We start from the raw sequence: 20,148 nt of genomic DNA, 5'->3' as shown, positions 1-20,148 counted from the left end.
ATATGTCTAAAAACAATAAGTAGCCCCACCCCACCCTCTTCGGCTGTATCAAAAGATAAATAAATAAATAAAATGCCAAAAAAAGTTGTCTGGTTTTTCAGTTCTAATAGTGATACACTTCTATAGACTTGAACACAATAAATGAAAGGTTTAAGCATTTGTATAAACAGTATCAGGCGTTCTGTTACATTTGTTTGTGTTATTATTTTCTGTTTTTAGCCTGCCTCCATGTGACATCAATGAAACGTGTTTCCTCCTGGTCTCTCAATGATGTGCTACCCTGTTACATGACCTGAGGGACGCAAAACGACTCTATCAGTTGTTGCCAGCCATGTGTTGCACTGATAATGACGACTGCCTCGTGTGCGTGTGCATCTAACAGTGTTTACTTTCCAGGAAGTGTTTGCCCTCATTCAACAATATATAAGAAAAAGCCATGTCCTTGGCCTTAACTTACCAACCCCAGCCTCATCCTCTTAGACTTTTAATCCAGCAAACATAAGGGATAGTGAGTCTCAGAGCTGGGGTCTCTGAGGAAAGTTTGCATCTGATCCACAAACCACAAAACATCTTCCTGAATGTCCCAGAATACAACTATAGTCTTTGCTTGATTATCTGGAGAGGAGACTAAGACGTAGGCTGTAGAGTTGTTTTTATCAGTGTCAGATGAGGAGAGAAGTGAGTGACAGAAAGAGATAGAGAGCTGAGATGACAGCTGTTTGACGGAAGAAAAGCAGGAAGAGACTGTGTACATGTGTCAGACATCAGATGTAAAAGCCAGAGGATGCAACAGATCAGAGAAACACAGAGGAACACATCTATATGATAAGAATGACTGAAACTCCAACAGAGATTGAGGTAGGAACTTGTCAAAAAAAGAATCAATAAAATGTACAGTTTGTTGTTCAAGGCTTAGATTGAAATTTACTAGAAGATGGACCACAGTTATACAATCTGAGGAAGTTAAGTTGTGTGTTTTCTAAGTTGTTAGATAAAATCTGCATCCTTAAATGTCAGAAAATGTAATGTCCTTTGTTAGGAATCACAAGCAATATTAGGAATGAATTTAATTTATTAGAAATAGTTCATGATGAGATGTTTATGGAAGATATGACAGATGCATCTGCAGTGCTAAAAATCACCATAAAGTCTTTTTGGGGTGTTGTGGTACTGACCTGACTATGATGTTCCAAACATAGTCACACTTAACAACTTCAAACTTGTGTGTGTTAATTGATATATGTGTAATATATAGATCTCTGCAGCTGCATTATGTGAAACTAGTAGTTATAATGTGTGGTGTGTAGTCACAATTTATTGTAGTTAACACTGCAGTAATAGATATCTAGATTGCTATCCTTAGTAATAGCATTTCTTCCTTGTCACTGAAAACAGCTAGAGTGAAGCTATCTGAAAATGGAGTTTCTATTAGTACGACTTCCACTGCTAAGTTTCATTCTTCAGTATATATCTGAAATTGAAAGCTCAATATACAAGAACAGCAAAATTGATATTTGTCCTAGGAAAAACACTGTTGTGGATAAGTGGGAAGAGGAAGAATGTCATTAAAAGTATCTGAAATGTCCGTACGGGCATTACTTTAGTTATTAAATGTTTGTATGTTATACTGCCCTGCCATATTTCTCCTCAAATATTTGTGAAAGACAGTTTTTGAAAGGTTTTCCTCCTCAGGGATTACTATAAACAATTGACCATGTTAGCTGCACATGCCCACATGCAACCTGTAACAAGGAGTTAGATGCAATACATTTTCTTTCAAATCTTCATGTGTTCAGCAAAAAACCTTGCATATTCATGTTTTTATATTGTTGACACATATTACTGCAGCTAAATTCATTTCCTTTAAGCATTATTGTTATTTATTTGTTTTACTTACTCAATATCTTCAGTTATCAGTCCAAACATCATCAGAGCCAGAACCTGAGAGGGGACCTGAGCTTCAACCTCTGTCTCACTTGCCTCCAAACACCCAAAATCTCCACCAGGCACAGCAACAATCCCAACTCCAGCTCAGTGTTCTGCCTCAGCAACAGCTGCCAGAGTCCAACAGCGAACACCAGGATCAAAGCCAGTTCAGTGAAGAGGCCAAACCAGTGTGGACTCACCACAGAAAGCAGCTGTGCCGCTTTGTGGGGATCTGCTTATGTGCGGTCATTGTGGGACTAGTTTACTTTACACATCAAAATCTCCAAAGTAGGAGTGGAGGGAATAAGGAGGCACACACTGGTAATCCTTTCTGCATGATAAACCGATGCAGCACTTTGACAGAAACATTAAAGACTCATCATTTCATCTAACTTGTGTCCCGTTGTTTCCTGTAGTCACTCCATGTCTATCCCCAGCCTGTCAGTGGGCCTCGGCTCATCTCTCCATGTCTATGGATCCCTTTACTCGGCCCTGTGACTACTTCCTGTTTTCATGTGGATCTGACTGGGGGAGGGGGAGACAAAGAGGCCAGGGCATCCCTGGACATCCACAGAACCAAAGGGGACAAAGTGACAGGAGAAAAGACAGACGACTGAGAGAGGAGAAAATAAAAGACAGAAAAACTGCACTGCTGCAGCATCTCAGGGAGATCTTGGGTAGGAATCCTTCAAGTGACAAAGTTTCATGTGTTCAGAGATGCTCTTCTGCATACTTTGGTGGTTACTATTTGAGTTACTGTTTCCTTTCTGTTAGCTCAAACCAGTCTGACCATTCTCCTGCCACTCTTTTTCAAACAATTATCTGTATGATTGTTGACAGTGAACACCACTGTATAAGCACTTTCTGAAATATTCAGTCTAGGCCACCCAGCACCAACAACCATATCACATTCAAAGTCACTTAAATCACCTTTCTGCTCAGTCTGAACTTCAGCAGATTGCCTTGACCATGTCTACTTGCCTAAATGCATTGCGTTCATTGCTGTCATGTGACTGGCCTATTAGATATTTACATTAATGAGCAATTGATCTGAAGAAACTAACAAAGAGGCTGGAGTGTATTATTGCTTTGTTTGTGTCTGTCAGAATCCAGTGGTGGCCCAGCTGGTTCAGCAGTGCAGAAGGCCAAAGGATTCTACCATTCCTGTTTGGACATCAGATCCATAGAGGAGGCAAGAGAAGAGCCCTTCCTCACACTCATTCAAAATGTGAGATTAGTTTATTTATTTATTTATTTATTTGGGGCAGTGCATATTAATGAACATCTACAACAATTGCAGCTGTAAATATGCCAGATTGTAGCAACAGTGCTAATTTCCATCTGTAGTCCCAAGGCAGGTGACAAGAAAGACACACATTGTAAAAACACACAAAACAATACAGTGAGGACAATCTACTGATGGTCGCAGGCTTGGTTTTCCTTCATCCAATGTTTAAGTTGTGATTTGAAGGAGGCATATGATTGTGAGTCTCTTATGTTGAGTGGTAAACTGTTCCAATATTTAGTCCCAGTGACAGAAAGCGCTGTTTGTCCAAAAGCAGTGCGCCTGCGTGGCACCTCACAGTCTCCTCCAGTAGTAAATGTTCTTGTAATATAAAGCCACACAACAAAGCCTGTTTGTACCAAGACCTCCTCTGGGTAGGTTAAGGACAACAAAGTCATTATTTATTTATTAATTTGACAATTCATCACATAAATCCATTATTTGTATGAGCAGCATTTTCAAGAATCTGTTAAGGTTTTTTTGACCTGCTCTGTTATTTTGTTTTTATCTCTATTTCTCTGCATTTGCAGCTGGGGGGATGGGCAGTGTCAGGTCAGTGGAATCAGTCTGATTTTAACTCCACCCTGGGCCTGTTAATGAGAGACTACGCCACCTTTCCCTTCTTCAACCTCTATGTAGGCAAAGACCCAAAGGAAATCGGCCATGGAACAAACAGAAGATACATTCAGGCCAGTGTTCACTAACACAGTTTCTGAAAATCGTGCTGAAAGTATTGCCCTGATAAAACAGGGCTTTATCACACTGCTTAACTTAGGTTTCTCTTTCAACAGATTGATCAGCCAGATCTACTGATCCCAATCGAATGGAACAGCAAAATAGAAAAATCTCAAGTTAAAACTGAGGTTCATGACTTCTCCAGTCATTTACTGATACAAAATATTTTTATGATTAACATTCCTCAATGTACCTCATACATTATCTTTTCTTATTTTCTTATATTAAGACACTTCGTCCGTTCTTGGCATCGTGTCAGAGGTACCTGGACCTACTCGGGGCTCCACTCAGCAGCAATATAATCCATGTGGGCATGTTCATCTCTCTGTCCTCTGAGCTGGCTGTGGCTGCTGCACCTCTGCACTACCGCCTGTCAAAAGGGCAGCTCTATCAGCGCATGACCATCAAAGAGCTGCGGGTACACAAACAGCAGGTTGCCACAGCATGTATACTGAAGGTAGATTCACTGTAATAGCATGTTTACTTACATTTAATGTGTCAACAGAATCAGGCCCCCCTGATTGACTGGCTGGGCTGTCTGCAGGCTGCTTTTCATCCACTGTCTCTTTCTGAAGATGATCACGTCCTCCTGCATAATTTGCCATACATCATACAAATGTCCCGTACTGTTGGCAAATGGCTGAACAGACATGAGCTGAGCGCCAGGTACTGTAAGTGACATAAAACATCCCATAGTCAACCCTCCATAGACCATTTCTTTTTCCATTTCTTGATTTTTTCCTGCCACATTTGACTTCACTCAGAGGTCCACTTCATACCTACATGATCTTCAATCTGCTGCACACCTTGATGCCTGCCCTTGACTCCAGATTTTCTGAAACAGTAAGGAATTTGTCAGTGGCTCTGGGTAACAATGAGGGGGTGAGTCACCACTTAATTATTTTCTTTAAAAAAAAAAAACACCTGTGAGCTGTTTCATTTGAGTCATCTCTTCATTGTGGGGATCTTCACCAGGTCGTTCCTCGTTGGAAAAGCTGTGTGATGGAGACTGAAAGAGGATTTGATTCAGTTCTCACACACCTTCTTAGTGAAAGGACAGCACGCACAGAGGTGACAAGACATTATGACGGCATTATATCGTGAATCCATTAGAGAATTTAGACTTAAGTGGCTAATATGAGGAGCTTTTAATACCATCTTTTCTCTACAGGCAGAGGAGATAATCCAAAATATTTTCTCCTCTTTCAAGTCAAAGCTTCAGGAACAAAAGTGGACAGATAAGAAGTCTTTCAAGTTTGTTATGAAAAAGGTAACACAATACAGCTATGAATAGTTCTGTACTTTTTGTTCTTATGTTAACACTTTTATATAAAGACCTTTCATTCTACAGGTTGAGGCCATAATTCCCAAACTTTGGACCAAAGAAGAGATGAATGCAGTGGCGCTTGACCTGCTTTTTTCTAAGGTGTGTACATTCTAGGCTCTTGATTTGATGTAGCTGTTTTTCTAGGGGTATAGGAGTCTACACTCCAGTGTGTAGGATTTAGGGGGATTTTGGAGGATCTAATTGCCTAAACGAAATTAGGCTTTCAAAATCAGTTGGGATTTATATGAGTCATCTTAAAACCCACTTTTAGACACTGGCATTTTTATGATTTTAATTACAATAGGTATATTATCTGACTGTAACTATGTATACCCATTGGATTTTATCCCTGGATTTTATGTTGTGTTTATGTTAGTGCTGTCAAACAATTAAAATTTTTAATCAGATTAATCACAGGGTTGTTGTGGATTCATTTCGATTCATCACAATTCATTTTTAATGTACATTTATCACATTTCATTTTGCATGAGCAAACTGACTCAAGAAAGAAGAAAAGATATATGCACTTAACGTGTTTATTAAACACCTCCAACAGTTTCAACAAAACAACTTCAAACAAAACAACTTCAAACACCTGTTCTGCCTGAGTTTTTTTATACTCATATTTCCATCCAGAGGGCTAATGTGCTGTTTAGTGTTTTCCGTCTTTATGGGTTGGTTCTGCTGTCACTACCGGATCAACTCCCCATTTGAACATGTGCGACGGTAACTCCACTTGGACAAATTGCCCCAAATGCATTGGCAGAGACATTAAGAGTCATTCTGCGCTGCAGATGGGTTAATTGCGTTTAAGTTTTTAATCGGATTAATTATGATGATAAATCTGCATTAATGCATTAATTTTGACAGCCCTAGTTTATGTATGTCTTGAATTTTATAGTGTAAAATCAAACTTATTTATTTTATACTGTATTTATGTTGTGAATGTGTTTGTAACGTTTGAAAAGTGATAAATAATTAAAGTAATATTTACTTGCTACTTGCAGAAGAGTAATATAATATCAATAATATGTTTTCATCATTGTATATATTGTTTCTGTTACCTGAGAATGAGCTGTTTATACCCAGAGAGGTTTTTTTTTTTTGACATAGTTCACCATGTTGCACTGCTTTGTTTCATCATTTGCTCAGGGTGGGCTTTGTTCATTCTCTTCTTTTCCTTGTCTCTGGTTTACACTGGGTGGCATCTGATATTAACCTACATCACTGTCACCTACTATATTTAAGTGTGGAACAGGGTTAATATCCCCTGAACTATAAAGTCCAAAACAGACAAAATAATTCACTGACTCTAATGACAGCCTTTAGTTTTTTTGTATTAAATTAGTTCAAATCTACACAAAACAAGAATGGAGCGTATCGGATTTAAGGAGACTGACCGCATAAACTGAATATAATGTTGAAAATGTAGTTTTCATAAGAAATGTTGTGTTTATTCCTACCTGAGAATGAGATATTTCTAACTACAGAAAGTGTGGCTCCACTTGTTAAGACTACAAAACTTCTGTGGTAGCCTAGAAAGAACAAACAGAACACCAGTGAAGACATTTTGCATTTTTTAGCAGTGACTCGTGAAAGGGAGAAGTGAAACAGGGTCATTCAGTTGAGCCATATGCATCTAAGTCTTACACACTGCGCATTTAAACCTTGCCAAAGTCACCTGAACACACACATGTTGACATGTCTTAGCATCTTAGATTTATCTCATGGTTAACTGTAATGCAGGTCACTGACAATTCAACAATAATGGAAGGAAAAAGGAACCACTACTAACAGTATATTTTCAACCTGTATAATTTCAGGTGACCATCAGCAGACACAACTTCTTCTCAAACTACGTCCAGTTGTTGTCTCTGTGGCAAAAGAGGCAGAGTAAACATCTGTCTGAGCAGGCTGCGGTGGATGATATGTAAGTGTCTGTGTTCTTTTGTAGTTTCAGACTATGGGTAATGTAATTTTCTGAACATGTATCAGTCTTCTCTTGTGTCCTTCAGTCTCTCTGTCACACCATTTCTCCTTGGTAATGAGCTCATCTTTCCCCTGGGAATGTTTGTCCCTCCGCTCTTCCATCCCACGTATCCCAGGTAAACACAGAGTTCAAGGACACAGTTAAGCCTTTTTCATATTGCCCTCATGATGAAACTCAGGGAATGCTTTATTTATTTATTTTACTGAAACAGGGCCATGAATTATGGCGTCGTGGGTTTCCTTATTGCTAAAGATATCCTCCACCTGCTGCTGCCTGACAGTAAGATAAGCTTAAAAATAAACTTATGACATTCTCTTCATATTCTCCTTTTTAGCACACAACAGATGAACCATGACAATTAGGATGTAATGTCCCTTTATAGAACATTCTCCTCTCCTTGAGATAAATAAAGCCTTAGATAAACTGGGAAATACACTCTTTTCTGAGCTGAAAACAGGACCATTTTCCTGAATTCATGAAAAGTGGTTTCTTTTTTTTTTTTTTTTTAAAGATATGTGGTTCTCACAGCACTGCAACGCAATACACATATGATGATCTTAAAGAATATGATGTCTTGCTCTACATAAAATATAACATGCTGCACACTTTTAATACTCCTCGACCATATATAGTGTAAGATTCTGTTGAAAGTTACTGCCCTATAATTTAGATCAGATTGTCTTTGTGTAAAACTTATTACATAAATATTTATATTTGAAAGTACTCAGATATTTTAACTGCACAAGGCCATTTGACCTTGAAAAAGTTGGTCAAGCTTACCCATTTTCAATAGACTTCTGCTCAATGCCAAGATGCATCCACAGTATAAATTTGGTGCAGATATCTCAATGCATTCTTCAGATAATGTGATTACGTCATTGAATGGACAGACAGAAAGACAGAGGACAAAACAATTACAATACCCCTCCAGCCATTTTGGCCGAGGAGTAAAAACCACTCATAATTTTATAACAAGTAAAAGAAGTAATAAAAGCATTATATTTACAATGGCACCTTTCAGACTGTGAGACATATTAGGGAGTGAGTGAACATTTAGTCCTTGAAATTAATTTGGTGGAAGTATCAAAATGGGTATGTGAGTATATTATAAACTTAAACAAGGATCAAATTGCAGTGGCTAGACAACTGGGTCAGAGCATCTCCAAAACTGCAGGTCAGTGGTTAGCACTAAACAAAAATGGTCTACAGGACAACCAGATAGCACTGATTATAATTAATCAGTCAATATTATTATCAGTTTACCTGACAGTGTTCAGAATGTTATGGCTAATCTGTGGACATACTGTGTTATAGTAAAATATTGACAGGGATCAAGTTACTGCACAATGACAACTTTTACTTTACAGAATCAAAAGGTTTATACCTCAAGTACTTTTTGTTTGTCACAGTGTGGTATTAGCATCTTTACTAACCATTATCCAAACACTTCTTCCACCTCTAATAAGATGTGAACACTTTAATTTACTCACTTTACTTTCAGGCTTTCTGTGATATATGTCCAATTTTTTGTGGTGTTGTAGTTCACACTCAGAGTAAGACGGTGCATGCTGTGGGGGAATGTGTGTGGGCTCACTACCTCACTGTGACAGAGAAAGCAGGCAGAGGTGGAGCGTTTTCTCTCTCCGCAGCGCAACAGCAGGAGGTGTGGGTGCAATATTCTGCACTGCAGATAGCACTGCAGGTATGGAGCCATCTTTAGGTTTTATGTTTTTGTTATGTCACGACAACAGCAAACTCATCCACACCTCTCCACAGGCTTATCATCGGAGTCTGAAGAACCACCCAAGTGACACCTCCCTCTCAGGACTCTCAAACACACATCTGTTTCTCACATCTTTTTCTCAGGTACAGTACTCTGAAGGACTCATTCTCCCCATCCTGTTACCGCTGTCCTAACTACTGCTCCCACATTCTATTTCAATTTATTATCTTCCAGGTTAACTGTGACTCTGACCCGTACAGAGAATTCATGCCCTTGGAGCCCTCCTTCCTGATTACAGCCATTTGTGCCAAACCTAACCTGTGTCCTACAAACCTCCAGTGCACCAGTAACACCCAGCAACATTTATTAAACCCATGTTGAAGAGACTCCTCTGAAGACGAACAGGACTTTTTGTTGACCAGTATTTTGAAGTGTATGACAAAACATATACTATGTGAACTAAGAGTTAATATAAATGATGAAAACAGACAATTTTTGTACTAGCATTACATGTATGTGTATCTCACTGACTGCACGAGCTGCATTATATTCACATGAATTAAAGTACCTTTTGAATAAATGTGTTTATGGGTTTCATCTTTTACTACAGACTGTGATGTGATGACCTCTGAATTGAGGTCAAAAGTACAATAAAGGTATACAACTGCTTTAAGGACAACAGCTTTCAGTCTATCAATAATAATAATAATAATAATAATAATAATAATAATAATAAAAATGTTTATATTCTCTCATCTCCAAGTGAGGAACACAAATACGCTCAAGGGGTTTAAAAATGCATTACTCATCTATGAAAATCAAACCAGAGAAGAACTTTTTTGTGATACATTTTTCAATACTCTCACAGTGAGTACAGACAGACTTTCAACACCAGAATTTTTTACTTCATGCTTCACTGTTTGTTTGTTTTTTTTTTGTTTGTTTTTGGTTTTTGTTTTTTTTGGGTGTAGTCTTGAGTCTAAACATAGTAACTGTGGTATAGGTTCCCCTTGAAAATTTTTTGAAAGCTCATACATAAGGTTATATGGTACTTTCATCACACTGTAAATACTATCTGTAAATACTATCTATATATTTCAGATTTGAAATATAAAACAAATTGAAAACAATGGCCACATGCAAAAATAAATATATAAATAAGCTCCAACCTGGAATGCTAATATCACCATTAAAGTAAAAGAAAATTCACCAAGAACACCGTTGAAACAAGCAGGTTTTATAAAAGTCTTGCCTGGAGGTCAGGATCCACACGTTTGGATCTATTTCTGAAGCAGACCATCAAGCCCCGGGAGAGGAGAAGGGGGAGAGGGGTGTCCTCTGGGCTGGGAGGGAGGCCGCATCTGCCCAGTGACTAGCTAACACATAGCATAGCTAAACTAAATTAGGCTAAGCTACATGGATTTTAGCTAGAGACCAGGCACATTGTCCCTACAAAATTAACGCTAGGTTGCGGTCTGCGAACACTGTGAGGCTTTAAGTTTGTATGTTCATTTTTAATAGCTGACTGGAGTTACTTTAAGATGACTAATTTAAAAAAAAAAAAAAAAAAAAAAGAAAAATACAATCCTGGATTTTCTGTTGAAATTATTATTATTATTATTATTATTATTATTATTATTATTATTATTATAACATTAAGATGTAAGCTATAGCCGTATTTTTGATAAACTGATATTAATATTTTTAATGAAGAAAATGTTGAAGTATAATAACGAAATGAAGAAGATACATTAAAAGGGTCATTTTCTAGTGACGTTAAATATGTTTTGTTGCTTAATACAATCACATTATTTACACAAGCCAAACGCACAAAAGTCGTTCGTAAGACAGGCGAGTCTGCTGGGTTAAAAAAAAAAAAAAAAAAAAAGACAAATAGAATATATATATTTTTGAATTTCAAGACCGAATGCCATTGAGAAAAGCAAAAAAGACTACCAAATCAGGAGACAAATCAGCAAACAAGACCCACAAACCAAGAGGCAAAACACTCAAAAGAGCCAGACCTCACAAACCAAGAAGCAGAACTGTCAAGGCAAGAAGAGGAAACCAAAGGCAAGCAGCCAAATCAAAACAAACACAAAAGCCAAATCACACAAACCAAGAGGCAAAAGCGTTGAAGCAAGAAGTCAAGAAATACAAACCTGCTAACAGGAGATGAGCAAAGGTTAGACGGAACACCAGATTCAAAAGGTTTGTAGACAACAAGCAAAACAAAGCATATATATTGATAAGTCTTCCTAGGAAAGACGACAACCAAAACAGAGGCTAACCAAAAGGAGATATATGGCAAAATATAAAGTCTTTCTATTAGGATTTGTATTTGAGTTTGTAGAATCCTGTAATAAAACTGAAACCTTTGTCACAACTTGAATCTTCATACTTTCTTCTTGTGTGTCAACAATATCAAAAGTCTATTAGGGTATGTTTTCTGTACTCAATGACCCCGTTAGATTTTTACTCAACTCTGCTGTAATCCTTTTCCTTTCTAGGGTTTTCCCTGTAGAAGGCTCAGATACAGTACCAAAGCCATTTTAGATCTCACTTTGAGCTAACTTAATGTAAAGTCACTGTGGAGAGCATCAAAACTAAACGACTTATTGACCTAATGGTTGCATTTAGCTGTGGATTTTGTCTTAGAACTTTCTGAATGTTGTTTTTTATTGTCTGCTCTAGCTGTTTTGCACATAGATTGTTTATTTTGAATATCAACATTTAAAACCAATACATGAAAAAAAAAAAAAAAAAAAAAGAAAACATATTTGAAAAGGAGTAGGATGAAGTTCAATTTATAAATATGATGATATGACTTATAGATATGACGATGATTTTTAAAAAAAAATGGAACACTGGAATCCAGATAACACCTTATCCCTCTGAAAACCTTTAGCGAAACCTCCCATTATTACCCTTTTCCAGTGTAAACAAAGTCAGACTCATACCCATTTAATCTTATATTTTAATCTAACTGCAATAGATCAGTAGTTGGTGCAAGTGACAACAATACAAAAACAGCCAAACTATTGCTTGAAAAGGGAGAGTGGGTTGAAAACTTGCTTAAACCAAATGGCGGTCAAACACCATTAAATCGATTTACACATATGTAACAAAATACAAAAATACCGGCCTTTAATCCACATGGCATCTCTGGTGGAAAAGACTCTGAAGACATTATTTTGACAGCATTCACTCCTTGTCCATTTAAAAATGTCCAAATAATCCCGTATCTGTCAGGAAATCCTCAGTAATTGAACCACTCTGTCACAAAACACCCCACACCTCCTCAAAAGCAGAGCACATCTTGGCACAAGTCAGAGCTGCAGACAGAGGGTAGTTACTGATGGACACAGTTTTCTCTGTGTAGTCCACATTCACCTAAAAAAAGACAGAGAGTTATTTTATACATTATATGTAAAGCCTGAATGGTTAAACAACCCCCATCTAGAACCATCTCTTACTGCTCCATGTGCAAATGCTCCAATCACCACAGCAGCTGGTCCCTCTGGCACTATGGTCCGGGGACAGACGGCCTCTCCGGCAGAGAAAGAGGTGCCAATGCGGGGACAGCCTGGAGGAAGGTGGTCAGACACCGGGTTTTTTATCATCCTAAGAAGCTTCTGAGGACCATCAGCAGCTCTGACACTTAGCTTGTGCAGCAACTGGACTAACATAGAAGAATAAAAGAGACATTAAGCAAATAAGAGTACACAAAGACCAAAAATTACATGAAATTACAAAGATCAACAATACATGAATAAAGCCAAACCAAAAACACACAATATCAGTGGTAGTTACCCATGAGGCCACAAAAGCGAGGAAAAGTTCTTGGGATGCGGGTTTGTGGGTTGATCTCTATTAAAGCATTTTTCTCTGTGTGGATGTAAACCTGTAACAGGCCTGCTCTGTTCAGTGGACTGTCCATCAGCATCAGCAAACACTGGTAAATGGAAATAAATACAAGTTATTTATAAACCCTTTATCACAACCATATCATATAAGAATTCACCCAGAACAAAACTGGCAACATTTAATGACAACTCAAGTACCTGATGCGTGATGTCAGGTCTTATGTGACCTGGATCTCTTCCACTTTTGATGATCATAGTTTTATGTTGATCGCAGTTCAATAACTCAAAAGATTTGCCGACCTGGAAAATAATTAAGATTAAAATTATATGAAATGAAAAGCTGTTGCTGACCCTAATATTGTTCTACGTATTTAAAGGTAAGATTAATGTTGTTAACTATGACCTGTAGCAGCTGCATCACAACAACACACAAACATAAGTCTCACCTTCACTGTTTCTAACGACGCCCCCTCCAGAATAACAACCAGCCGCCTCTCCGCCATGCGGTCATGTAGGCTGCGAAGATGTTTGGCTGGTTTGGGCTCATATTCGTCCAAATGTTCAAGACCACGCTTCTTACCATTTGAAGCAGCCATGATGCCTATAAGACCTAAATCGACCGTCGCAGGTGTATACGTCACGTAAAAGTACGCGTTCACGAGCGTTTTATTGTCTACTAAAAATCTTACAAAATTCTCAACCACAGTTAAATGAAGATAAATATATTTTTGGTAATATAACCTGCAATTATGACAAATAGTTGCTTTTATTTTCGTATTATGTCATGTTCTCGTCAGTTGATCTGCGCTTGGGTGCGCGCCTGTGTACAATCTTTCGTCATCTTCTTGCGCCGGATGAGCGTCTACAACGTGTTGTAGAAAATTTCACGTGTGAAGTTTTTATCTTGAACTGCACAGTTTGGATCAAAAACTAACATCTTACTCGGTGAGTGTGTGAACAGTTGTTGCAGAGATTGCACTAGATGATTAATGTTTCAGCACAGTTATTGTTAGTAACTAAGGTGTTACATTTTTCATGATGTTATCGGTATGTATAACTGTCATTGCCCGGTGTTACACGAAAATTTCACGTCGGCAGCCGGACAATTAGCTAACATTTTTTTTTTAGTTTTGACGTTTGCAGGTTAATTTTAAAGTTGCTTAAAAATTGTATAACTATTAGAAAACTCAAGTAAGTGTTAGATTGTTATTGTGAATTGTAGAACAGCCATTGCTTTTTATTGTAAGTCATGTTTGAAGAGTATTTAAACAATATACAATCAATTTAGCTAATACAGCTGTATATAATATATAAATTCCGGGGTTTTGTTTAAGGATTAGTTGAACACTGCATGAGTATACTTCCACCTCTGAATACTAATATGTAATAAATCACATAATCAATATAATATTAATTAAACAGATTTTTTCCCCTCAGTCCTTTTAAACTACTATTTTAGGCTGTCTGCTGTTATTATGTCTCTCATCAAGACAGCACATTGTCTGAGGCCACCTCTATCAGTGGCCTCTGCAAGCTTCACTGATTACACTTTATTTATTGTATTAAAGGGGCTTTTTGTAGCTCTTCACTTTCTCTTGCATTTCAGTGTGTCTGTGTAGGAGGCAGTCATGGGTAGAAAGTTGGATCCTGCCAACAAGGTGAAGAGGGGACCAGGAAGAAAGGCCAAGAAACAGCAGGGAGCAGAGACTGAGTTGGCCAAGTTTTTTACTGAAGGTGATCATGATGTCCTTTATTTTAAAATTTCATGTAGAAAGATATATCTGCATGTATTCGTATATAGTAGAATGTCACAACCGCATTGAAGCCAGTTGGGTATTGTTGTTTTTTTCTGTTTGTAGAGGACACTGGACCAAAACGACTGTCAAGCAGAGCTAAGAAAAGGTAAAATATCTACTTATCACATTAGGGGGAAATAATTACCCTGTTTACAAGGTTCTCATTCACATTCTCCATTTTCAGAGCTGCAAAAAGAAATCAAAAACCTAAAGATGTTGCTGAGGAACAACCCAAAAAAGGTAAACCACTGTTTAATTGATGATATGCCCTGTTCCAGTACATACTAAATAAAAATACAACATATTATCTGATGTATATACAGACAAAGGATGTGTCCCTCTAATTATTCAATTATCTAATCTAATTAAAAAGGGTTCACTGATGAGAACAGTAAATGGTTGAAACCAGCAAAGAGGAAGCGAAAACTTGATGAACCTGAAAGTGAAGATGACAGTGATGAGCACTGGGAGGAGGAAGACGAAGAGGAAGAAGACCAAGAACAGCAACTGCAGAAAAGGGGAGGAAAAGACCAGGGAAAGAAAAATATGGAAAAATTAGGAATTGAAGAAGAAGAGGATAATGATGATGATGACGACGATGATGATGACGACGACGACAATGACGATGATGATGAAATGGTTGACGATTATGGCACAAAGGATGACGGCAGTGGGGAAGAAGCAGAAGAAGAAAGTGATGGGGAGGAAGTACGTGAATATTTGTATATTTTGCATTGTAATGATTAGAACAGTCTTGTAGACATTACATTTTGATTTATAAGTCTTTAAAAGCTGCCAAATTGCAGATACTTATATATTTATAGACAAACAAAGGCTTCTACCTAAATTACTCCTATATGAGAAATCCTCTCACTGTTTTTGTTCCACATGCAGCTGCTTCCTATCGAGCGTGCAGCCAAAAAAGAGAAAAAGCTTAAAAAAACTATGGCTCTTGATGAAGACGACGACGATGAAGAAGACGACGATGACGATGATGATGATGATGAAGATGCAAAGGCATCAGATTCAGATATGGATGAGCAAGACACAGTACAAGCTAATATAGATGAAATGGACACATTTAGGCTTCCTGGAGCAGAGGAGAGGGAGAAGGAGGGTGAGTAACAATTTTCCGGAAGATTCCTCTCTGTGATTATAATTTTTTTTAATATAATTAACAGTTCATGTCTTTCTTGGTATCTGCATTTGTAGGTCTCTTGCCTTTAGACCTGAAGACTATTCATCAAAGAATTAAGGACAACGTTGATGTTCTCTGCAACTTCTCAACAAAAAGGGAACCAGGAAAAGACCGATCAGATTATCTCTCCCTTCTGAAGAAGGATCTCTGCACTTATTACAGCTACAACACCTTCTTAATCCAGAAATTGATGGACCTCTTCCCTCTGTCAGAGGTGTGTGTTTATCTGTTATATAAGAGAGGCTGTTTGGCAGTCTGCATTGAAATAATTATTTGTGTAAATAAATTAACTTAATCTGTGTTTATTGTCCTTCTGTCCTTCTTTACAGTTGGTTGATTTCCTTGAAGCTAATGAAATTCACAGACCAGTCACTATTCGAACCAACACCTTGAAAACAAGAAGGCGAGACCTTGCACAGGTAAATGATCACAATGAAAGAACAGGACTCTGTGGACTATTAAGTATCTTTTAAATGTCAGTATGGGGTAATATGAGGTCTGAGGATTGAAATAAAATCAGTGGAACATGTCTGTCAAAAACTCAACTCAAAAGTCTTTTAGTTTTCATTATGTCTGTAGATGTATTATTTTCGAAGGGGGTAAAGGCTCCGTTTAAGTGTCTACATTTAAAACTTGGTATTCTTTTGTGTTCTTTGTTCAGGCCTTGATCAACAGAGGAGTGAATCTTGATCCTCTGGGTAAATGGTCTAAAGTTGGTTTGGTCATCTACGACTCTTCTGTACCTATAGGTAAGTTTTGACATTCATTAATAACCTTTCATTAATTTAATAGTAAGAGTCCATTCAGTCACGATTGACCTATTTGTAGGGATTGTGTTGCATGCATTATATGTTCTGTGGTACATATATGTGTGTAGATCGTATGTGTTAATCAGAGTAAAACTAGCTCTTTTGTCCACAAACAATCACTCAGGTGATACTGTGTGTTTTCAGGATATAGCCTAAATGTGCTTGATAAGCATTTCTGCATTAAACAGATTTCCTGTGGCTCAGATAGTGGCCTATTTTAATTCTTGCCTTCTTTCAATCAGGTGCAACCCCAGAGTATTTAGCTGGTCACTACATGCTGCAAGGAGCCTCCAGCTTTCTGCCAGTCATGGCGCTTTCTCCACAGGAAGGGGAGTCTGTGTTGGACATGAGCTCAGCTCCAGGAGGCAAGACCACCTACATAGGTAAGATAAGCAGTATTCATTAGTGTTAATAGCATGCAGGACTGTGTGGCAAAAACATTTGTACCTTTTTTAAATAATATTTTATTGCATTATACTAAAAGGTTGAATGTTTCCATCTTTAGCTCAGCTGATGAGAAACACAGGAGTTATTGTGGCCAATGATGCAAATGCTGAGAGACTGAAGAGTGTCGTGGGCAACATCCACCGTCTGGGTGTCACTAACACAGTGGTCTGCAACTACGATGGCAGGCAGTTCCCAAAGGTAATGTCAGTATATCACTGATAAACACCACCTGTGGATTAGATGGACCGTTGAGGTGTTTATATTGTGCTGACTTTTTGCTCACAGGTAATGGGTGGGTTTGACAGAGTCCTGCTTGACGCCCCTTGTTCAGGCACAGGAGTCATTGCTAAAGATCCAGCTGTAAAGACCAGTAAGGTAAAACACTTATTTTTTTATGTATACACCAGTAGACATATACTAGGGCATTAGTGACTTCAGAGTTTTTCAGATCATCTTATTTGTCAATAAAGTCGAAGTCTAGTCAACTAGTCGTGTGACGATGCCATCATATTGACAGCGGAAGAACACAGACACACAGCCGTTCATCAATAAGCAACTTGCATGTTAGAGAAAAGAACGCATTGTCTTCATGAAATAAATTAACAGAATAATCCAAACACACTGGCTGTCCAAATTATTACTCAATAGTGGTTGTGCTTGCATGGTTCACAGAACATTACTTAGGCGATAGTTTTTCTAGATCACAGTCAGTTTAGCAATCGTACTCTGAGTCATCTTCTTCCTTCAGTCTTGGCCTTGCACTAGTGATATGCGGGTCAGGTTTTTTTTTTCAACCCGCTTTTTTGGAATTATTTGACCGCAAATAAAGTGACATTTTTTGGACCTGCACCAACCTGACCTGGGTCCGCTGATCCGTGCATCACTACCTTGCGCTCCATGTTTTCATGTAGAAAGATGACAGTATCGACATGCGCTGAATGAAGGCTCATGCGCTGTCGGGTGATGGAAGGGAGAGAGAAAATAACACACGACTTGTTGACTCCTCCAAAGTAACGTCGACTCGTGTCACAGACGTCAACAAACCATTTTTTCTCTTAATGCCCTACTGTATACATACCCATAATTTGGATTTTAAATGGTGTTTTAATTTTTCCTGGTGTGATGCTCCTGTTTGCTGATAGGATGAGGCAGACATCCAGCGCTCTGCTCACCTGCAGAAGGAACTGATTCTGTCCGCTATCGACTCTGTCAATGCAGATTCCCCTTCAGGGGGATACCTGATCTACTGTACCTGCTCAATTATGGTATGTGTACTCTGTTGATATTTGATTACTTATTTTTTTGTGTGTGTCTTGAGGAGTAAAAGTTCTAGTAATGATCAGAATCTTTTGCATTAGGTGGAGGAGAATGAATGGGTGGTTGACTACGCCTTAAAGAAAAGAAATGTCAAGTTAGTCCCTACTGGACTTGACTTTGGCAATGAAGGCTTCACCAGGTAAAAACAATCAGCAATAACTATTTGACATGAGTGGTTACCCTAGGCAGTTGCTTAAACTCACAAAGCCACACTTACCTTTTCTTTTTTAAGGTTTAAAGAACGGAGATTTCATCCTACATTGCGCCTCACACGGCGGTTTTATCCTCATTCTCACAATATGGATGGTTTTTTTGTGGCCAAACTGAAGAAATTCTCCAATATAATTCCCACTGTACCTGCAGAAAAAGGTAAAAGTTTTATTATTTGTTTTTGTGATGGTTATCAAATGAAAAGTGAACTCACCACCTGTGTCTTTTACCAATTTAGAAGAGGAAAATAAAGAGACTCCTGAGGCAACAACAGTGTCCGAGTCTCCTGATGAGAAACCCACCAAAAGTGACAAGACCAAGAACATTGTCCCCAAGAAGGCAGGCAGCACACAGGCAAACGTCCAAGCCAACGGAACATCAGCCAAGAAAACTGCTGACACAAAGCCGAAAGGCAAAAAGGACATACCTGCCGGACCAAAAAAAGCAAAGATCCCCAAGATGGATGGCAAAACTAAGAAGGGGTCAGAGGCTAAAAAGCCTGCAGTGAAGACAGCTGATGACACAAAACCGCTAAAAGCTGAGAAAAAGGAAGGGAGCAGATTTGAGAAAAAGCAGGGTAAAAAGAGAAAGACACCCAGGGAGGCGAAGAACAGAATGGGAAAGAATAAATTCAGAAAGTTGAAGCACATGTTGCAGAAACAGGAGAGGGAGTGACATATGTATGTATACTGTGAGTTTAAAATGTGCAAGATTGAGCTTTGTAAAACTTTCCCCAGACCATCGTCTGAAAAGGAACCTTTAGGTCACCATGCTCAGTTTTTTCCTTTCAGCTGAAATACTGTACCTGTTAATCAAATATGATTGTGACTGTGTACAGATAGATCTGACTTTTCAATAACACCCTGACTATAGTATATATATCACTATACTATATTTGGGGCTGCCATGTGTATTTGTAGAACAGAATATTCATTGTGTTTGTCTTTTGATTAAGGGTGGAAAACAACTTCCATGACATTGTGCGATACAATAAATCTTCTAAGATATTTTCCTTACTTCTTTTGATTTCTTTTCTTTACTACTCATTTTGATGAGAGTTTAACTTTAATCAACTTTCTTAAAACCCCACAGGTAAATTCAGTTAACCTAAACTCTGAAATGTAATTAATTCATTCAAAAACAGTCAGTAAATGTAGGCAAGTACGGAAGGTGGTCAGTAAGTGACATAGAAAGTAAAGTCATAATTGTAAAGTAGTTGTATGGGATCTTTCGTATCAGTTGGCATTTTACCAAATCTTTCAACTGAGATCATTTTAATTCATTCAGTTGAAAAAATTGATTAAAAAGATTTAAAATGTTCCGATTATAACATTATGTTCCGATATTTTCAGTGAAAACAACAGTGGACATCTTCAATTTGGCTTTGAAATGATGAAAACAGTTTTTGTGTCTTAATATTTAAATAGATTTTACAAACTGTCATCCCATTTACTTAGGATTCATGACCTCATACAAGAGAGAAATACGTTCATGTGGATTTCCATCTTTATATGTCATT

The 20,148-nt window shown here is 38.0% G+C and overlaps 3 protein-coding genes across 10 annotated transcripts; 2 read left to right on the top strand and 1 right to left on the bottom strand.

Moving 5' to 3' along the window:
- Positions 1 to 471: 471 nt before the first annotated feature.
- On the top strand, positions 472 to 9,566 carry kel (Kell metallo-endopeptidase (Kell blood group)). Of its 6 annotated transcripts, none has more exons than XM_030159273.1 (18): positions 476 to 858; positions 1,911 to 2,247; positions 2,343 to 2,603; positions 3,033 to 3,118; positions 3,742 to 3,900; positions 4,003 to 4,074; positions 4,176 to 4,379; positions 4,452 to 4,612; positions 4,711 to 4,828; positions 4,922 to 5,017; positions 5,118 to 5,216; positions 5,298 to 5,372; positions 7,097 to 7,203; positions 7,289 to 7,378; positions 7,475 to 7,542; positions 8,805 to 8,965; positions 9,040 to 9,129; positions 9,221 to 9,566. In XM_030159273.1, the coding sequence occupies exons 1-18, from the start codon at positions 823 to 825 to the stop codon at positions 9,365 to 9,367; spliced, it is 2,367 nt and encodes a 788-aa protein (XP_030015133.1). In that variant the 5' UTR covers positions 476 to 822; the 3' UTR covers positions 9,368 to 9,566. The 6 variants fall into 6 exon arrangements, 5 of the variants coding, with proteins under 5 accessions (XP_030015133.1, XP_030015135.1, XP_030015134.1 ...); XM_030159275.1 differs by having other exon boundaries at positions 477 to 858; positions 2,007 to 2,247; positions 3,033 to 3,154; XM_030159274.1 differs by having other exon boundaries at positions 477 to 858; positions 3,033 to 3,154; positions 4,711 to 4,789.
- A 2,377-nt stretch (positions 9,567 to 11,943) lies between these two features.
- emg1 (EMG1 N1-specific pseudouridine methyltransferase) lies at positions 11,944 to 13,488 on the bottom strand. Its single transcript, XM_030156943.1, has 5 exons — positions 13,299 to 13,488; positions 13,051 to 13,152; positions 12,800 to 12,941; positions 12,463 to 12,668; positions 11,944 to 12,379 (listed from the first exon to the last, which is right to left on the bottom strand). The coding sequence occupies exons 1-5, from the start codon at positions 13,446 to 13,448 to the stop codon at positions 12,266 to 12,268; spliced, it is 714 nt and encodes a 237-aa protein (XP_030012803.1). The 5' UTR covers positions 13,449 to 13,488; the 3' UTR covers positions 11,944 to 12,265.
- A 210-nt stretch (positions 13,489 to 13,698) lies between these two features.
- nop2 (NOP2 nucleolar protein homolog (yeast)) lies at positions 13,699 to 19,645 on the top strand. 3 transcript variants are annotated; one of them, XM_030158939.1, is made up of 17 exons: positions 13,699 to 13,797; positions 14,459 to 14,586; positions 14,712 to 14,754; positions 14,833 to 14,888; positions 15,022 to 15,227; positions 15,267 to 15,356; positions 15,543 to 15,765; positions 15,861 to 16,060; positions 16,176 to 16,265; positions 16,508 to 16,595; positions 16,898 to 17,038; positions 17,161 to 17,300; positions 17,388 to 17,477; positions 18,245 to 18,367; positions 18,461 to 18,558; positions 18,652 to 18,788; positions 18,868 to 19,645. In XM_030158939.1, the coding sequence occupies exons 2-17, from the start codon at positions 14,481 to 14,483 to the stop codon at positions 19,302 to 19,304; spliced, it is 2,268 nt and encodes a 755-aa protein (XP_030014799.1). In that variant the 5' UTR covers positions 13,699 to 13,797; positions 14,459 to 14,480; the 3' UTR covers positions 19,305 to 19,645. The 3 variants fall into 3 exon arrangements, with proteins under 3 accessions (XP_030014799.1, XP_030014798.1, XP_030014800.1); XM_030158938.1 differs by having other exon boundaries at positions 15,022 to 15,356; XM_030158940.1 differs by lacking the exon at positions 13,699 to 13,797 and having other exon boundaries at positions 14,488 to 14,586; positions 14,833 to 14,883; positions 15,016 to 15,356.
- The last annotated feature ends 503 nt before the right edge of the window (positions 19,646 to 20,148 follow it).

The sequence above is a fragment of the Sphaeramia orbicularis genome, chromosome 16 (assembly GCF_902148855.1).
Source record: "Sphaeramia orbicularis chromosome 16, fSphaOr1.1, whole genome shotgun sequence".
Taxonomy (NCBI): domain Eukaryota; kingdom Metazoa; phylum Chordata; class Actinopteri; order Kurtiformes; family Apogonidae; genus Sphaeramia; species Sphaeramia orbicularis.
Note: the sequence above shows the minus strand (reverse complement) of the source record. Positions and strands in the feature narration are given on the sequence as shown.

Bases quoted from the DNA above. Each gene is read 5' to 3' on its own strand.
- emg1 (XM_030156943.1), bottom strand. From the start codon at position 13,448: ATGGCTGCTTCAAATGGTAAGAAGCGTGGTCTTGAACATTTGGACGAA. The intron at 12,942-13,050 runs GTACTTGAGTTG...TCCATTTACCAG, and splicing joins GACCTGACATCACGCATCAG to TGTTTGCTGATGCTGATGGA. The intron at 12,380-12,462 runs GTAAGAGATGGT...GTCTTTTTTTAG, and splicing joins GAGCATTTGCACATGGAGCA to GTGAATGTGGACTACACAGA.
- kel (XM_030159271.1), top strand. From the start codon at position 823: ATGATAAGAATGACTGAAACTCCAACAGAGATTGAG. The intron at 2,248-2,342 runs GTAATCCTTTCT...TGTTTCCTGTAG, and splicing joins GAATAAGGAGGCACACACTG to TCACTCCATGTCTATCCCCA. The intron at 4,380-4,451 runs GTTGCCACAGCA...ATGTGTCAACAG, and splicing joins TGCGGGTACACAAACAGCAG to AATCAGGCCCCCCTGATTGA.
- nop2 (XM_030158938.1), top strand. From the start codon at position 14,481: ATGGGTAGAAAGTTGGATCCTGCCAACAAGGTGAAGAGGGGACCAGGA. The intron at 15,357-15,542 runs GTACGTGAATAT...TTCCACATGCAG, and splicing joins AAGAAAGTGATGGGGAGGAA to CTGCTTCCTATCGAGCGTGC. The intron at 16,061-16,175 runs GTGTGTGTTTAT...CCTTCTTTACAG, and splicing joins ACCTCTTCCCTCTGTCAGAG to TTGGTTGATTTCCTTGAAGC.